Here is an 18,865-nt window from a genome sequence, read left to right on the forward strand (position 1 = left end):
CCCACCTCCCGAGTAGCTGGAATTACAGGCATGTGCCACCACGCCTGGCTAGTTTTTTGTATTTTTAGTAGAGATGGGGTTTCTCTGTGTTAGCCAGGATGGTCTCCCTACCTCAGGTGATCTGCCTACCTCGGCATCCCAAAGTGCTGGGATTACAGGCGTGAGCCACCACGCCCGGCCCGATATCTCTATTCTTAAAGAGACTTCATGGATGGATTTCCACGAATATGTCCCCAGTCAGGCATAGCCCAGTTAGTTAAGAAACACTACTAGCCATCCTCTATACCTAAGTGAGAGCCTTCTGACTTGGTAATTCTCCAATTTAAAAATCTTTCAGTAAGAATCAGTCTCACAAATTGCTAATGAAAATATAAATTGGTACAATCTTTATAAAGATAATATAGCAATATCTTTCAAAATTGCTACTGCATTAAACTTCTGACACAGCAATTTCACTTCTGGAAATTTATCCTATAAACTTACATATGAATGAACATTTGTATAATGCTATTTGTTGCCACATTGTTTCTAATAACAAAAGATGAGAAACTGTTTATCAGTAGAGCATAAGAGGAATTTAATGTTTACTATGTATTAAGAGAGACAATGAAAATTCAAAAATATTGTTAGCAGAATGATAATGAAAATATTATCTATCAAAAGTTGTGAGATGTAGCTTAATCTATGCATAGGAAGGATTTATAGCCTTAGAATGCTAATATTATAGAAAATAAGAAAGCTAAAAATCAGTAACCTAAATATTTATCTCAATAAGAAAAAGAAAAGCAAATTAAATCCAATTACAGTACAAAGCAGGAAAAATGAAGGAGAATTTGTTGAAATAGGAAACATATGGTAGAAATCGCAATACCAGAAAATTTTGTTTCTTTGAAAACACAACTACATTACCAATATCAAGAATGAAAAGAGGGATATCACTACAAATCTTATAGTTACTAAAAAGAGGAGCTGGGTATGGTATATGTGCACCTGTATTCCCAGCTGCTCAGGAGACTGTGGCAGGAGACTCCTTTGAAACCAGCCTGGGCAACATAGCAAGACCCCGTCTCTAAAAAAACCAAAACAAAATAGTAAAAGGACATTAAACACAACTCTTCCAGAGCATAGAAGAAGAAAGGATACTTCCTAAGCTTGTTTTATCGGGATAGCATAACATTGATACCAAAACCTGAACTAAAGATGTTATAAGAAAGGAAAATTTACAGGCAAACCTCTTACATGGTTATAGATGCAAGATAAAACCCAGCAATATATATTAAAATATGTAATGTTATATAGTGACAGCATACATCCTAGGATTGAAAGTTTGGTTTAAAATTCAAATCAATCAAAGTAGTTCATATTAACAGAATATAGGGAAAGATTACATACGCATTTCAATCGATAAAAAAAATTTTAATAAAATGCAACTCTCATTCATGATAAAAAAAGAAAACACTCTTAGCAAATTGGAAATAGAAGGGAATTTCTTCTATTAAGGTTAATCTGATCAATGGTATCTATAAAAAATTTTACAGCAAGTAATATACTTAATTGTGTTGAATATTTATCCCTGAAAGATTAAGAATGAAAGAGAAGGATGCTTATTATCACTGTACTAGAACATTATACTAGAGGTTCTTTTTTTTTTTTTGAGATGGAGTCTCACTCTGTCGCCTAGGCTGGAGTGCATTGGTACGATCCTGGCTCACTGCAAGCTCTGCCTCCTGGGTTCATGCCATTCTCCTGCCTCAGCCTCCCGAGTAGCTGGGACTACAGACACCTGCCACCATGCCTGGCTAATTTTTTTGTATTTTTAGTAGAGACGGGGTTTCACCGTGGTAGCCAGGATGGTCTCGATCTCCTGACACCCATGGTCTGCCCACCTCAGCCTCTCAAAATGCTGGGATTACAGGCGTGAGCCACCATGCCCAGCCCTGTACTAGAGGTTCTTACCAGAGCAATATGACAAGAAAAATAAAAGTGTTAACAAAGGAAAGGTAAAAACAAAATTGTCACTATTTGCATTAATTTGTCTTTTACTTGCAAATTAAAATTGTAAGCTTCCTTGGTAGGTACAGACATTCAATCATTCACTGATTCAAATTGAGCCTAACCCTTATATGTAAATGGCTATTTCATATAACCAGATACCTGGAAACTTCTTAGAAAAGAAGTTAGGAAAAGGCACTTTATGAAACTATTTTTTAATCATCTTTTCAAATCCACTTCAAATGGAGATGATGGCTTGAGACAGGAGTTTGGGCTTTTGCAGCCAAGGAGCCAAGATAGAGCAGGGTGAGGAGATGTAAGCCTAGCATTATATGGTGAACACAGAACATTTTTCCATGGAAACGTGTTTGCCTGGTGGCTGAATTCTGTAGAATTTCATATACACTGCAAGCGAAGTAGCCTATCAAAGCAAACTTAGGATCTTCTATATCCTATAATTTTCCCACCATAGGAATTTTTGGTTAAAATGTAGGGGGCACAAAGAGGAGGCAATAAAATTATTGCGACATCTTTTCTAACATGAGCATTTCTTACAATTCAAAAGATGGAAGTTACCCTTTGAAGAGATGGAAAGATAAACCTGTTTAATTAGGCAGAGACTCCTCATTTGAAATTTTATCTCCTTGTGTCTGTTCCTCTGATTATATCAATATTGATATTAAGAGCGTCTTCAGAATCTCTGTCAAGACTTCATCTTTTAAATTCTTGGTATTGACTTTATTATCTGACTATATGAAAATAGTCATGGAATGCTAAACCCATGACACCTGCAGATCCAGTGTAGTCACTACAACTATTGCTGAACCCAAAAAACCCAGAAGCACAATAATGCTGACCTTAAATGATCTGGCACTTAATCAGCACAACCAATACTAGCATTTGTATGAGTGTTTACCATATGCCAAATATACGTATATATGTAAGCACTTTACATATTTAGCAACTTTGTAAGGTAAGTAATATGATTAGCCCCGTCTTAAACACAAGGGAAGTAAGTCATACAGCGGTTAAACAATTTTCCCAAGGTCACGCAACTGGCAAGTGGTGGAGTCAGGATTCAACCCCAGGCAGTCTGCCCAATAGCTTTTTTTCGTTTTTTGTTTTTTTTTTTTTTGAGACAGAATTTTACCTTGTTGCCCAGGCTGGAGTACAGTGGTGCGATCTTGGCTCACTGCAACCACCACCTTCCAGTTTCAAGCTATTCTTCTGCCTCAGCCTCCCGAGTAGCTAGGATTACAGGCACCTGCCACCACATCTGGCTAATTTTTGTATTTTTAGTAGAGACGAGGTTTCACCATGTTGGCCAGGCTGGTCTCAAGCTCCTGACCTCGTGATCTGCCCACCTCAGCCTCCCAAAGTGCTGGGATTACAGGTGTGAGCCACTGCACCTGGCCTGATAGTTTGTATGCTTAATCACTAGGCCACACTGTCTTCTGGGATTATTTTAATTGTGCCTAAAAAGCAAAGACTCTCCATGTGTAAAAAAAAAAAAAAAAAAAAAAGAAAGAAAGAAAGAAAAAAAAACCAAAGCAAACACTGTTTGTAGAAGGGAATCTCAGCCAGGGAGTCCCACTCACTCACTCAATGAGGCATATCAGAACCTGAGCTGGAGAATGCAGAGGAAAAATGTTTAGTTTGAAAGAGATCTTTAAATTACTTAGGAGTAAAGGTGTTAAAAGGGCTACGAATACTAACCTATAGGATGATTTTTTGTGGCATCAGCATTTCCAATATTTTTTCTTTTTTAAAAAGTTGACTGAGCACAGTGGCTCACTCAATTCCACCACTTTGGGAGACCGAAGAGAGTGTATCTCTTGAGCCCAGGAGTTTGAGACCAGCTTGGGCAATATGGGGAAACCCCATCTCTACAAAACACAACAACAAAAAAATTAGCTGGGCATGATGATGCGCACCTGTGGTCCCAGCTACTCAGGCTGAGGTGGGAGGATCACTTGAGCCTGGGAGGTCAAGGCTGCCATGAGCTGTGATCATGCCACTACGCTCCAGCCTGAGTGACAGAGGAAGACAAAAAAAAGACATTCTTAATTCATTTTTCTGTTGTTAGCTTATTCAGAACAATGGTAAATTCAAGTTGTGATAATAAGGGATAATAGGGGATTTTTTTTGTTTTGGTTTGGTTTTTTTTTGAGACGGAGTCTCCCTCTGTTGCCCAGGCTGGAGTGCAATGGTGCAATCTCAGCTCACTGCAACCTCCGCCTTCTGGGTTCAAGCAATTCTCCTGCCTCAGCCTCCCGAGTAGCTGGGACTACAGGCATGTGCCACCATGCCGGGCTAGTTTTTGTATTTTTAGTAGAGACGGGATTTCACCATATTGGCCAGGCTGGTCTCAAACTCCTGACCTCATGATCCACCTGCCTCGGCCTCCCAAAGTGCTGAGATTATAGGCGTAGGCAGATAATAGGGGATTTTACAGCAGCAAGCTGAAACTTGAAGTTTCTGGACCTTAGGATCTCCCACTCCGTTAAAATATTTCATCAACCAAAATGCTTTTATATTACTACTGTAGAGCAATGTAATATTGTATTTTGGGAGATAGAAGATTATTAAGAATGGGAGAGTTATTTTCTGAGTAAATAAAACTCTGTTTTGGTTATCTTTCATCCTTTCAAATTTTTGAAAGTAAAATTTTAATCAAAAGCATGTGAGTTCTTTTTTTTTTTTCTTTTTTGAGATGGAGTCTTGCACCTCAGTCTCCCAAAGTATTGAGATTACAGGTGTGAGACACCACGCCCAGCCCTGTGTGATTTTCAAATTGATTTTTAATAGATGTTTCATGCCACACTCCTTCCTTCTTTCCTCTATTTTTTTTCTGTCTACTCGCACTTAAATTTGGGTTTTAAAATACTCCCCCAATCTGATATTTAAATGTTTAAATAACAAGAGAAAGAGGTATCATCATTATAATGTAATTCATAAGTAATATTCTTTTCTGATTTTTTTTTCAGTATTTATTTGCTGGTCTAAACATCGTGTTCTACTATCTATACTATAAAATTTTAAATTTATTTTTATTTTTATTTTTTTTGAGACGGAGTCTTGCTCTGTCGCCCAGGCTGGAGTGCAGTGGTGCGATCCCGGCTCACTGCAACCTCCGCCTCCTAGGTTCAAGCAGTTCTCCTGCCTCAGCCTCCCAAGTAGCTGGGACTATAGGCGCATGCCGCCACGCCTGGCTAATTTTTTTGTATTTTTAGTAGAGACGGAGTTTCACCGTGTTAGCCAGGATGGTCTCAATCTCCTGACCTCGTGATCCACCCACCTCTGCCTCCCAAAGTGCTGGGATTACAGGCATGAGCCACCTCGCCTGGCTGTTTTTTTTTTTGGGGGGATGCTCTGTCGCTTCGAGACTAAGTCTCACTCTGTTGCCTGGGCTGGAGTGCAGTGGCGCCATCTTGGCTCACTGCAACCTCCGCCTCCTGGGTTCAAGCAGTTCTGTGCCTCAGCCTACCTAGTAGCTGGGATTACAGGCGGCTGCCACCACGCCTGGCTAATTTTTTTATTTTTAGTAGAGATGGGGTTTCACCATCTTGACCAGGCTGATCTTGAACTCCAGACCTTGTGATCCATCCACCTCAGCCTCCCAAAGTGCTGGGATTACAGGTGTGAGCCACCACGCCTGGCCTAAGATGTTGTTATAATGGTATGCATCATTATAATTTTCAAATCCCTAGTAAGGAACTGACACTCATTTTGCCTAAACTCAAAATAGCAACGGAGGCCCCTTTAAGAATGACAAGTGGTAGGCCCTGGCCAAAGATAGCAAATCATCTTAGATCTTTCAGAAATAACAGATGAACTTTTCAAAAGACATAGTAGATTGGACTCATGTTTACTTCCTGCTCTCCTAAAACCCCCATAAAATAACGCTAAATGGGTTTTTAAAGGTGTAAACCCACAAGGATGAGGAAAACAGCCTGAAAGACAATGGCAGCAAAAGTTAGGAAGTTGGAAAAAAGAAGGAGCAGTAAATAACATAACAGAACCCCAAGCCAGCTGTGGGAAAGCCAGGAGCCAACCTTATACCATAGAACTTCCAAAAGTCTAGCAGCATCAGCACCTGTGGAAATGAGGTTGAAAGCATTACTAAACTTGGGAAGACTGGTTGAAATCTGTTTAAGAAGAATGCAGATCCCCCAGCCCCTACCCTATATCCCACAGCTGGGTAATTATTTTTCCCTACCCTGGCAAACATTGGAGGCTTACTCTGGAGAGGGAAATAGGGGCTCTGTGGACTGAGGAACAACAGATACAACTGAGGCAGAGGTCTCATAATGAAAACAGCATGGTGAAGTGATATCAGTGTGCTGAGTGCTAAGATTCCCAGCCCTCTTATCTTACTGGCTACCGGAAAGCTAGCAATCGGGCCTTCACTCTCTAAGCAGGAAATCAGAGGATCTTTCTTTGGGGAAGGGGATGAGTTTAAGAGAAGAGACCAATTTAAGTGGCCCAGCCAAGATAATCCTCAGTGAGGGTGACAGGCAACAAACTCCACTTGTAAGCTGAGAGCTTTCAATCAGCTGTTCAGTCCCACATCTGTAAATGTGATGGAACAACAAAGAATGTCAGATAACTAGTAATCTAATGGACCTGAACTCTTGAAAGATAAAGACTAAAGCAAACACAAGAAGGTGACATGGAGGACCAGACTATACAGGGCAAGGTCTGTTTCTAGAATTCCTAATAGTACATGGGGGTTCATTAACCTTTTTCTCTCCTCTTGTGAATGTTTAAAAATTTCCATTATAATTTTAAAAACTTATTATAAAGATAAGATATTGTAGCAATAAAACAATAATAGCATACTATAAAAAAGACTCAGAACAATAAGAGCTCTTTAAAAATTAAAAAGACCTGAGTGTGAGCAATTTATTCATTTATAAAAAGGAAAAAAGCAAAAAAAAAAAAAAACAATAAAGAAAATAAAAACTCCTTAAAACATTTAGAAGTTAAATAAGAAATCTTCCAGAAAGGAGGTCAGAAAGATAAGAGATGGAAGAAAATGGTTTTTAACCTTGAGTCCTATATCTAGCCAAACTATCAACCAAGTTTGAGGACAGAAAAAAGACATTGGCAGACATCCAAGATTTCAAGTACTCTTTCTCAAGAAACTGCGAAAGGATGTCCTCTCAAAAGTAATCAGTGAAAGAGAAAGACGTGAGGTATAGTTAACATTCTATTCGATTTAGGAGTGCAGGGACTCACCAGGACAATGGTGAAGGGACCTCCTAATATGAGACTACAGGCAGCATCTGGGTGAAATTTCTTTAGGAAGGTGAAATTGAAAGAATGTCTGATGCAAGGGGATTGCTTAGGAGAAAGATTTAGACCACAGGTCTGCCTGCCCACTGCCTGTTTTTTAAATAAAATTTTATTTGAACACAGCTACTGTATATTATTTATACATTGTCTCTGGCTGCTTTCATACTACAAAGATAGAATTGAGTAGTTGTGACAGGATAGTATAGCTTGTGTCAACTTTAAATAACAAGATCCAAGAAATATGTCAAATGTAGAGGTTATATTAGGCACAAAGCTTGAGGACAGCCACCCAGGAAGCACATATTCCAAAAATTGGAAGTCAGTATTCCAAAGTGTAGAAGTTTGGGGTTGTTTATATAGACAAGGTTTAGGGAAGCTTAACAAAATTTCAACACCTTTCTACATAAGGTTTAATGCATAGTTACAGTGATCTGATTGGGCAAGGTGGTCTTTTTCTTTCCAGAAAGGTATATTTAGCATTCCACACCGAAGGTGTAACTGTCGTGGGGTCTTTTGTACCATCTGGTCTGAGTTAGGTACAGTACAATAAAGGAGGTAGTTAATCTCTAACAAAGGTCAGAGATTAGAAGGGCAGGAGGTCTGGTCTCTGGTGTCTCCTAGTCATTTACAGAACAAGAACAATGAGGAGGAGAATTAATCTATAAGAAGCAGAAGTTGCAACTACATGCTACGTGACTCAGATCAAGGTCACATCTCTCTCAAGATGTAAAGTGTTTTGGGGATTCCAATAGCTTTTAAATTTTATTTATTTTTATACCTGCAAAGCGTAGAATATTTTCTGTCTGGCCCTTTAAAAAAAAGCTTACAGACCTGATTTAGAGCATTGATTATAGACAATTGCCTGAGAGTTTGTGGTTGAATTTGTTACATGTACATGGAAAATTAAGCAAATGAAAAATGATATGTAATTGCTCAATCCAGGGAAAATAAAAATTGGTAAAGAAAGAAAAAGTAGCCATGATTTACTCCGTGGCTTAGCAATGAATATATTTACATGATTATATTAATATAAATGCCTAATATTGAGCTAACTGAAATTACTCTACAACTGTATTGGGAAGATGGGAAGAATGTGCATATGTTATGGGAATAGGAAGAGGAAAGAACTTCATCCTCATCTTCCATAGTGGGAAGTCACTAGAGAAGGCCTAAAACAAAAGAAACATGGTGATAAATACCAAGATAATCAGCTAAAAGAGGTGATAATCAATTCTGGGGAGGGCAGAAATGTAAGGGAAGAGGGACAGGACTCCCATTTTTCATACAAATACATTTTTTGCTGACTTTTTAAACCGTGTGCCTTTATACCTTTGATAAAGGGGACAAAATAAAATCCCCCACTAAATTGGAAAACAAAAAATAAAACTATGTTTCAAGGTCAGCAAATACATAGTCCTCATGCTGCCTGTCCCCTCTCAGTCCATGGGTATCACTAATCACAATCGTGTTTCCTGGTGAGTCAGGACATGGTCTCAGATCTTGAGAATAGTGTTCTGGTAGCCACTCCCAACCGGTAAAAGTTACCCCTATTCATGAAAGCAGTATCTCTGATACTACTGATATTACCAATTTGGGCAGAGTCTCTGTGCTTCTCAGACTTTCCCACCAAAAGAACATTGCCTGACATTTAACTAAATGACTGAACATCCTGATTTAACTGCATTTTAAAACTTCATCTGTTCTAAATACCATTTCTACTGAAACCCACAAACATGGAAAGACATAGTTATTCTCTCTAGTTATTCATAGATATAAGGTAATTTAATAGTATGTTTTCAGGATCTAACACTGGACCTAGTAGACTAGTAACTGGACATAGTAGACTAGTAAATGTTTGAATTAATGCATAAATGAACTCTGTTGTGTAATCAACAATTTTTAATAACCAAAATACCTGAGAAGCTGAAGAAACCAACCCTTGTTAAAGCAAAAGATGATAACACAATTTTATTCAGCTTTTCATCATAAGTTGTGGTTCTCAATGATTTTGACTTCTGAATTAAATAGTTTTGGTTCTTCTAACCCTTGATAGGATCTTTCCAATTAAAGATGTACCCCTGGAGACTGATGACCTTACCACTTGGCTCTATCAACGGTTTGTTGAAAAAGAAGACCTCTTATCACATTTTTATGAAACAGGTACACAGTAACCTTTAAATAGTTGCTAAATTATAGCAACAGTAATGGAAGCCTCTTTTAAAGAAAGCTGTTTGCATATTAGATCTTGAAACTTGAAAATGCACTCTGTAAATTGCCTGTGAGAAGCAAATCCCCTCATGAATCAGCTTACCCTGGGGATTATCAGCAAGGACAAAGACTACTTGAAATGCTGAAGAGTGTTATCAAGATGACCTTAGGTAATATTGCTCTATGAAGTGATCTAGCATTCCTTTCCAGAAATGAATTTAAAGACATCTGTTTACTTTGTATTTCTTTTATTATTAAGATATATTTCATAAAGCATATTGCCTTTTGAAAATGTCGTGTTATACAACTACTTTTTTGACAAAAAATTTGTAAATAGAGGAATCAGCATAAAGTATGCTATTTCAGAAATTATTTCATGTCAATCTCACATAATCCTGGGTCCTGATCACTGTGGGAATCTCTAGGGATCCAGCAGAGACAAGGCAGCTAGAGTGCCTGCTCTCATGCAGATTATATTCCAGTGGGAGACATGGCAAACAAGTCTGCAGAAAGAAAGAATTGGGATCATGACCGATTGGGAAAAGTTCCAGGAAGGAAATAAACAGAAACGGGAGGGGGGAGTATCTTTTCTGACATGGAAACGATGCACATGAGCCAGCTATTCACTAAGTGGAGGAGGAGAGCATTGCAGGCAGAGAAAAGGCAGAGGCTCAGAGGCAAGAAGGGGCTAGGTAGTATGGAAATTGTATTTCAAATAAAATCTCTCCTTTGGGGCACTGGAAAGTCACTGAAGGTGCTTTAACATGTACAACTGTAGTTAAGCTAATATTCAACTTTTATTCCAGGAGACCTACCATTACAGTAAAACAAACTAATACTTCTATCTTGTCTTTTAGGAGCTTTTCCACCTTCCAAGGGCCATAAGGAAGCTGTTTCCAGGGAGATGACCCTCAGCAACTTGTGGATATTTCTCATACAGTCTTTTGCATTTTTGTCAGGCTATATGTGGTACAACATCATTCAGTATTTTTACCATTGCCTGTTTTAGGAATTGACATGGACTTGTCAGGGTCACCATAGGAGTTCAGACTTTCTTTCATAAGTGTGCATTATTTTACATCTGCAAATCAGAATATATTTAAAAAAAAAAAAGCAAAAGAAATTCAATGGATGGATTAATATTTATCCCCCTTTGGGATATTTTAAAACTCTACTAAAATGAGGATTAGTAATATAATGACCTGCTAATATATTTTAAGAACATGTTTTAAAAAGATACACTCTATCACATATTTAAGCAAACATCACATTTGGAGAAGAGGAAATCATAAAATCATCCTAGAAGACTATCTGAGAGAAATTCTGTTGCCACCAGTTATACTTGACAATTTAGTTGAAGCTCAGAACGTTATATTCATCCCTCTTAGCTATAGTCTATATTAGGGCAGTTCCCTAGAACGCCCACATTTCCACCAACTCAGTAAACTTGAGGGGGGCTGGTTGGCACCTCATGAAGAACTCTTTCCCTGTCGTTTGCAGTAACAAACTACAGTCTGTTGCAGTAACAAACTCCAGAATGTTGGCATTCTCTGTGGGGGAAAAGCAGTGTCCACTGGACCCCTTCTGGTACTGGATGTGTTCTTTACAAAGGCTAGCTCGGTCCAACACTGTGTTTACATACACTCGTGCTTTCTCTTACATACACTCTGATTTCTCATTTTGTATCAGAGGCATATCATAAATTGATAATTTTGCAAAATGCACTTTTTTGAGATGCAGATATAGCAAAGGATTAGTAATATAGCCTGAAAACAAATGAGAGCATAGCAGTGTGTGAGGTTTTCGAGAACTGTCTTGTCTCTGTGTGTTTATTTGCCTGCCAGTGCTCTCCAGCGCCATCCTGCCCTGGACACCACCCTGACGTGATGCCTCTGTTGCAGCTCAGAGGCTTTATTTTTTTCCATTTTGACATTGGCACTAAATGTATTTGGGGATGGTTAAAACAAATTAATATAGAACATTTAAATGATCAGTTTAAGGGGAAATAGGCTAGTTTATAGAAAAATAAGAGCTAGTGGCTTATAATGGTGACAGGTTCTCATGTGACACCCCTAGGACCTGTGCAGACAGTAGTCTGTTGAATCATTACATCAAGGAGCTGCCCCTGTCAGGGTGAGTGTAATTAGGAAAGAGACCAGCACAAAAGGCTTCCCCCCAGTCTCTTCCAGTTGCTTTTTCTTTTTTCTTTTTTTTTAGGCAGGTCTTACTCCGTCGCCCAGGCTGTAGTGCAATGGCATAATCTCAGCTTACTGCAGTCTCTGCCTCTCGGGTTCGAGCGATTCTCCTGCCTCAGCCTCCCGAGTAGCTGGGACTACAGGCACCCACCATCATGCTCGGCTAATTTTTGTATTTTTAGTAGAGATGGAGTTTCACCATGTTGGCCAGGCTGGCCTCGAACTCCTGACCTCAGGTGATCCGCCCACCTTGGCTTCCCAAAGTGCTGGGATTGCAGGCGTGAGCCACCACGCCCAGCCTCCAGTTGCTTTTGAAGAGGGTAAAGTCAAGTTTCTATTTCTAGAAAACATTTTTTAGAAATTTGTTGTGATGTTTGTACAATTTACCTCATAAGAGAACCACATCCTTCTCCAAAAGTGCTGGTACTACATCAGTGAGATGAGTAGAGTTTTTGTTTGGGATTGTAAGACTATTAAGATCCTAGTAAGTCAGTGGTAGTTTACTGTGATGTGAGCATTGTAGATTCCCCTGTTGTCACTAATCACACAAATAACAATTTTGAGAAGTAGGCTATAAAACAAAAAAAGGTTGCTGTTTTCTATTTTTAAATAAACCAAAAAAACAGAAAAGATGTGAATTTTCCCCAGTTATGTGGGAAAGGTAAAGCAACACCAAATAAAAGCCCACAGCAGCTTCATCTTTAGGATAACTCAGTGCATATGTGAAAGAGAATGATGCATTAACTGAAATACCTCATTCAATATTATACTACTACTGGTAAAATGCAGAAGACAGTGTTAATGTGTTTGGTTTGGGGACTGGTTGTTATAAAATGCAATTTTTTTGAAATCTAAGCATTTCATTATGTGTTCTACAGTGTCAGTAAATAAATGAAACCAATCTCAATTTAGAGGTATGGATGATGACAGAAAGCCCAATAGAAGCTTAATGATGCTTCTGTTTGAGGCCCAGCAAGCACCACTAAATTACTGGATGAAATGAAATTGTTCACTTGAGGGATTAGTCAACCATCTGGGGGAGAAGTTGCTCACTGTCAGATACAGCATGCACAGTCCTAGCTGATAGACCTTTTCCTCATTGCTACAGCAAGCCACAGGGTAGAATGACCAGTTCTCCTATCCAAAAATAAATGCAAACATGCATACGTAAATGTGGCTGAGGGCCACTTTTGCCATCACTGTGCTCCAAAGGAACATGATATTGTCAAATATACTGTACACATTAAACTATTCTATAAGATGCTTTACTTTTCAAGTTCAGTGTCATTTTCACAGTCTCCAGGGTGACAAATGCCAATAGATATGTGAGTTAATTTTTTAAAATATTTCTGTGAGTTGTAAATAGATGTGTATTTGATCTGCCCTATCCTTCTTTGATTCTTTAACATGTTCTCTCTCTTCTGTTTGCAAAATATGTTTGAAAGCATTGGTAGTGCTTTCCTTATCAGTAACTGGAGTTCTCCTGCTTGCACTAGAGAAGGTAAAGAGAGAATCAGTATTCTTATATGGCAATCTGGGGAAGCAGCAATATGCCACTGTACAAAACTGAAGAAAAATTCCTGATTTATACTTTGTGAAGGGAGATGAAAGGACGTTTAAAGTATATATATTTTGTCAAGAGGAAAGAAGATAAAACTATGCCAGTTTTATATCAGTAGCTTGTAGAAGCTCAGCTTTTCTTGGTCTTGGCTAGACTGCCTAGATTCCCACAGCAGTCAAGGTTGAGAATCCATTGCTGGAATCTTGGTATTGATGAGTTACAGTGATGGAGCATGTGCTTGGCCACAGGCAGGTCCAGTCACTACAAAAGTGACCAAGCCAGCAGGTCACCCTTAACTTCAGAAACAGTTATTGGTGGTGAACTCTACTTAAATTGCAGAGAAACCTGTAAGTAATGGAAGGTAAAGAAAAATTACAGAACGGAAATTAATATTTTGGGTAAGCAAACAAATTCACTGAGAATTCCAAAAGTATATTAAAAAAGAAGATAGCTATGAGTTCAGATCTATCTTATTGGTCTTTAATATTACAACCAATCCTTAACTTTCTACTATAAAGCAAGGATTACTAGATTAATTACTTTCTGGATAGATAATCTGGTAATAAATGATAGGTAAATCAAAAATTACTTTTATTTAGGAGTTTGAATTCTTATTCTCATCAGACTTATTTTTTTTCTAGGGATGCTTACTAATTAAATGATTTAGGTTGTTTCTTAGAGGTTTTTTGCCTATATATTTATGACTGTGTTAATGAGTAGTGAAATGATATGGAAAGACAGCTATCAGGAAGAGGAAATACAGAAGCCTGAATAATCTATGGGTTAGAAAAGCATCCCTTAATAATCAAGAATTGGCAGTATTGGCATTGTTCTCAAGCCTTTTTATGAAAATGAAATCTGAAATCACCAAATGTAAACCTGGGAACATTATTCTAGTGTTGCTGTCTTGGATTCATGTTAAGAAGCCTCTTCATTCTTTGCTCATGTTGCCCACTTCTTGTGGATTTGTCTGAGTGTTTTTTGACAATCACTTCCTTAAAGACTCTTCTGAACTAGTTGGACCTGGTTATCATAGAGAGTAGCCTTTAATCATGGATAGTCTTCTTGGATTATTTTTATATTTGAAAAGAAAATGTTTTATTTGCACTACTGAGTAGGAAGAGTTAATTGTTTTCTTTGTTCTTTTTTTGAAGTCATTACACAGGACTTCACTCCAGAGTTACCATTATGAGTGTGTTCAGCTCTGGTCCACAGAGGATGGATAAAAATGGTTTGTTATGTTTTTTTGATCTGCAGTGCTATGAGCCTTATATCTGTTAACATGAAGGACAAAGTCAAAAGCAGCAGTGGGTAGCAGGAAGGGTAGAGACTAATATGTTTGGGACCAAAACCATCTAAGTTAGAGATTTCCAGATCACAGAGGGGCTGGGTATTCTCTGGAGCAGTCATTGGTTGGTGCTTTATTGTAATCATTTTGCACCAATCCCCAACAATTAGGAACTGGACCCTGGGAATAAGCTGAGGGTGCTGAACTGTTGGGGAAGGGTGACTGTAGCCATATGGAAGATAAAATATGGGTTTTTCTGCAAAATTTCCATCTGAGGGTTTTTACATTTAATATTTTTTTAAGACAGTTTAAAGAGCAAACGTTTTTTAAGTGTATTCTAGTTGCAAAGTGTGCACACATATCTTGAATGGCTTTATTTTTATTGTGTAAAACTGTTGAACACATGACTGTGATGCACAAATTCTTTACGTGTAAGGAGTCTATGCATTTTACAGTAACTTATTTTATGATTGGGTGATGAGACAGTTAGACTTTCAACTGCCATTATTTTTATTAAGTGCTTTCATTTTCTTTACAGTTATTACAAAATTGTATTTATTTTATACAGATGGGTTTTCATTTTCCTGATGCTGTAATGTTTACTTCAGCTTGTTGACCTTTCTTTGTGTTATCTGCATGTTGTAACGTGTGATAAGAATGAATGTAAAGGCTGTGGCAACTGTAATTAATTTTTGTAAAGGGCTGGTCACACGTGGATCTGGTTTATGAATGCATTTGGGATGATTTTAGTAACCAGATCACCTTTTCAGAAATTTAGATGTGAACACCAAAAGAAGCATTTTCTCAACAAAAATTAATAGCTGGTTCTATTTTTTTTAAACCTAGAAAAAATAAAGTTGATTTTTTTCAATTAAAGTGCTTTTAATTCTTAGCAGTGGGGATGGGGCATGTGTGTTTTACCAGAGCTATTTGGGCATTAATATCTGCAGGCATGTACTTAAAGCACACTGTGGCAGTTGGATGCGGAAGGCAAACTGAAAAACCAAATGAAAAAACATCAGACTTCCTTCTTTGGTTTGAAAATATTTCCCCCTTTTTCCCCATTCTCCCAATCCAGTGGTGTGCTGGTAAATGTTTAGCAGTCCACTCTTCTGGGAAAAAATTATGTATTCAACTATACATGTTTGTTATAAATTTTACTGATAGCAAGAACATATAACACAATTAACAAATAATAAGATATAAATACTTTATTGTAAATCCCATATAGCCAGTTGATTGTCACAGTATACTTAGTTGCTCAGGAAAGAACTGAAATGCTTTTTTAAAAGGTTACTTAATTGCTTTTTGCTCAACTCCTACAGTCAACCTATGATTGATTGTCTTTCAACCGTGATTTGAAAAATGGCAGACCGTCTAATCTAACTCATTTCCCAATAAATTTATTGTCATTCAGTCTGATATGTGATCTACTGTTAAAACTGTTTCTTACCATGGTACATATTAGACTCATTAAGCCGAAACCACTTTTAGCTTTAACATTAATTGTAAATTTATATGATTCAATTTTAATAACCAATGCTTAACAACTGCAGACAAAATTCTAAAATGTGACCATTGGGTCTTGGGAATCAGTAGGGGCTGTATCCAGCACACCACTGCCCCATCCTTTTTATCTTAACTATTAGTGTTGAATAAACTTCTCATAGTTAATCTACTTGCTGAACTCAGGAAATTCCTATCACTGACCCTGGCAAGGGCTTTAAAGGGTAGGAAAAGCATTAATGTCAGTCCTACACAGCGAACTTTTGAATTAGAAGAATGTGACAGAAAGAAAACGTTTACTGAAATACATGGGAAGCTTGCATATTTCTAAAGTCGGCTTTATGCTTTTCATTTCTCAAAGCTAAGTAAACTGTGGTATAGGCATCTCTAAGATGTTAGCATTTAAAACATCAATTGTTTAGGTATTTGTAGACCTTATTTGATCCCACTGAAAAATTTAAATATTAAAATATCTTGCACAGTCTACCAAATGAGTTAAATCGTTACAGTTGTGTCTACCTCTTATTTTTCTATCTGTATTTAGGCTGCTGTTTTGGTGAGATTCTAATTTCTTTTTCCCCTGAAACTACTTTCTATGGAAGACAAGGAACAGACTGGGGACAGAGGCCTGAAAACAAATTGGAAGCACTCAGAGATCTATTGCTGACCAGCCCTATTCCTCATGAGTTGGTGGGGGGAAAGCCATTGTTTTTAATTTCCACTTAATATGAAAATGCTTGTTTTTAAAATGTTTTTTCCTGCTGAACAAATGTATTTTTAAAAGGAAAAAAAAATTCTCTTTTGGCTCTAAGAAGTCAGCTGTATGAGCAGGCGTGACCATATCATAACATGCTGATATGATAGAAATCAATAAATTTTTACCTCTCAGGATCTGGGTAACCTTGTTCTTAACTCTTAGAGGCTTGAGAAACATAAACCAAGTCTCAACAGTTCAGATCACATAGAAACAGACAGACATATGGAACGTGGGAGGAGGGTTGGCTAACCGCTGGAAATGAGATGGGCCCCTTTCATAATCAGAAAAGCACTCTCTAGTAGGTACAAAGGAAGAAACTGGAACAGTGTTTTCTACTAGTGAGCAGGGAGCATATCACAGAGCTCATTTCTGAGTTTTCCCCTGGAAAGATTTTAGTGCCCCACTTCGGAATACTTTTTGCCTTTTGGGTGTGGGAGCACTGGAGATGGAGATGGTAAAGTTCTCACTGTTCACTTACCCGAGGCAAGAGAACACTCAGCCATTCTTTGATTGTAGCAGCTGTCTGTGTGGTGTCATTGAAAAAACCTGGCACTGGGATACTTTCCTTAAAATATCAGTGGTTACATCTTTATTTCCTTGTTTCATTTTTGATGGGAAAGTCTCCCTGAAAGGGGTCTTACCTTCAGTTTCTTACCAGTGGACACTGTATCAGGACCAGCTGATGGACAGTTGAGGGAAAAGCAAATAGGTACCTAGAAGAGAAGAGCTTGGAGTACTAGGAAGAGGAAGCCAGGAGTGCTGGAAGACAAAAGGAAGACCAGAGCCTGCTGTCCACAAACAGGTACACATATCCTTGATACACAAAGACTTCCAAGGAAGAAATCAACTTCCATGAGAACTCTGACCTAGAGTGCCTTCCCTGGGAACTCACCTGTAAAAGATCCCACCTCCCATTTCAGATAATTGCCCACTTTACTGAGGAAAGACATACCTCAGCCAGTAGGGATGCCCCTCCAGGGTGACAAAGGGACAATTCAAAATATTGATGACACAGAAGCTTCTTTCAATCAAGGCATCTTAGCCCACAATCAGGCTTTTTGTGTTTCTCTGATTTATGCTTGTTTCAGTAAGGACAAAGGATGGCATTAGAAATGGTGCATTTGGGCCTGCATTGGCTGTATTGAATTCTGATATGTTTAGTGTGGGACAGTGACAGCAATGGCAGCTCAGGGCTCACAGAAGTAGAAGGTACCAAGACTTCTTATGGCATAGGTCCAAGACTGGCACAGAGTCACTTTTGGTGCTATATTCCTTTAGTTAACATGTCACAGAGCCAGTCCACATTCAATGTGGGAAGGTCTAAATGGATAGAATACTATCAAATACTGAGAGGCATGCTTCATTGGGAGCTGTCTTTGAAGATCAGCTACCACAGTTAAAAAAAAAAATTCCTAAGCTATTTGAATAAAGAACACTAGATGAGTCTAAAAGAGTTCTTGCCCTTTGGCAGGCTTGCCCATAATTTCCATTAGTTAGAAATATTTCGAGTTCCCAAATACCTTAAGAGGATTAGATTTGTTGATCCATCCCTCATTTGTATAAGTCACATTAATCAAATGGACACCTAGCTAAAAGAATGGAGGTTTTGTTTGGACATAATCTTTATATTATTTTTGGCACCGATTGATGCATGACTCATTGGCCCTTAGAATTTCAGAGCAAGTAGTCACCTTGTTTTGGGATGGCAGATTTCACTCTGATACAATTTTGGTGCGTTGCTGGTAGCATCAAATGGCTACTTAGTAGAATTCTGGGGACTAGAACCAGCTTTCTTTTATTTGCATTCATATATTTTCCCCAAAACAGCATATTGCTTTGGTTCAGATTTATGTACTTTGTAAATAAGAGCGAAATCTAAAGGAACAAGTATATTTGTTAAAAGGGTGATGGATCTAGAAGCTAAAGCTTTCATAACATCCTTATCCTCAATTTTAATAATCCCAAAACCCCAAAAGATAATTCTTATTAATGTTCCTCTCAGCTGCTGCAGAGATACAATTAACCATGAAAAAAGCCCTGAAATTAATTATTTTTATTTT

At 38.1% G+C, this 18,865-nt stretch overlaps 1 protein-coding gene across 5 annotated transcripts in view; it reads left to right on the forward strand.

Annotated features, from left to right (window-relative positions):
• Positions 1–16,939, forward strand: part of LPGAT1 (lysophosphatidylglycerol acyltransferase 1) — an 89,054-nt gene extending 72,115 nt beyond the window's left edge. For all 5 annotated transcript variants that reach the window (XM_063725287.1, XM_054520951.2, XM_063725296.1 and 2 more), the window contains 2 exons: positions 9,344–9,450; positions 10,356–16,939. In XM_063725287.1, the coding sequence (XP_063581357.1) occupies positions 9,344–9,450; positions 10,356–10,507 (259 nt within the window). In that variant the 3' untranslated portion in view covers positions 10,508–16,939. The remainder of the gene's footprint in view (positions 1–9,343; positions 9,451–10,355) is intronic.
• Positions 16,940–18,865: the final 1,926 nt, after the last annotated feature.

This window comes from Pongo abelii, chromosome 1 (genome assembly GCF_028885655.2).
Source record: "Pongo abelii isolate AG06213 chromosome 1, NHGRI_mPonAbe1-v2.0_pri, whole genome shotgun sequence".
NCBI classification, from domain to species: domain Eukaryota; kingdom Metazoa; phylum Chordata; class Mammalia; order Primates; family Hominidae; genus Pongo; species Pongo abelii.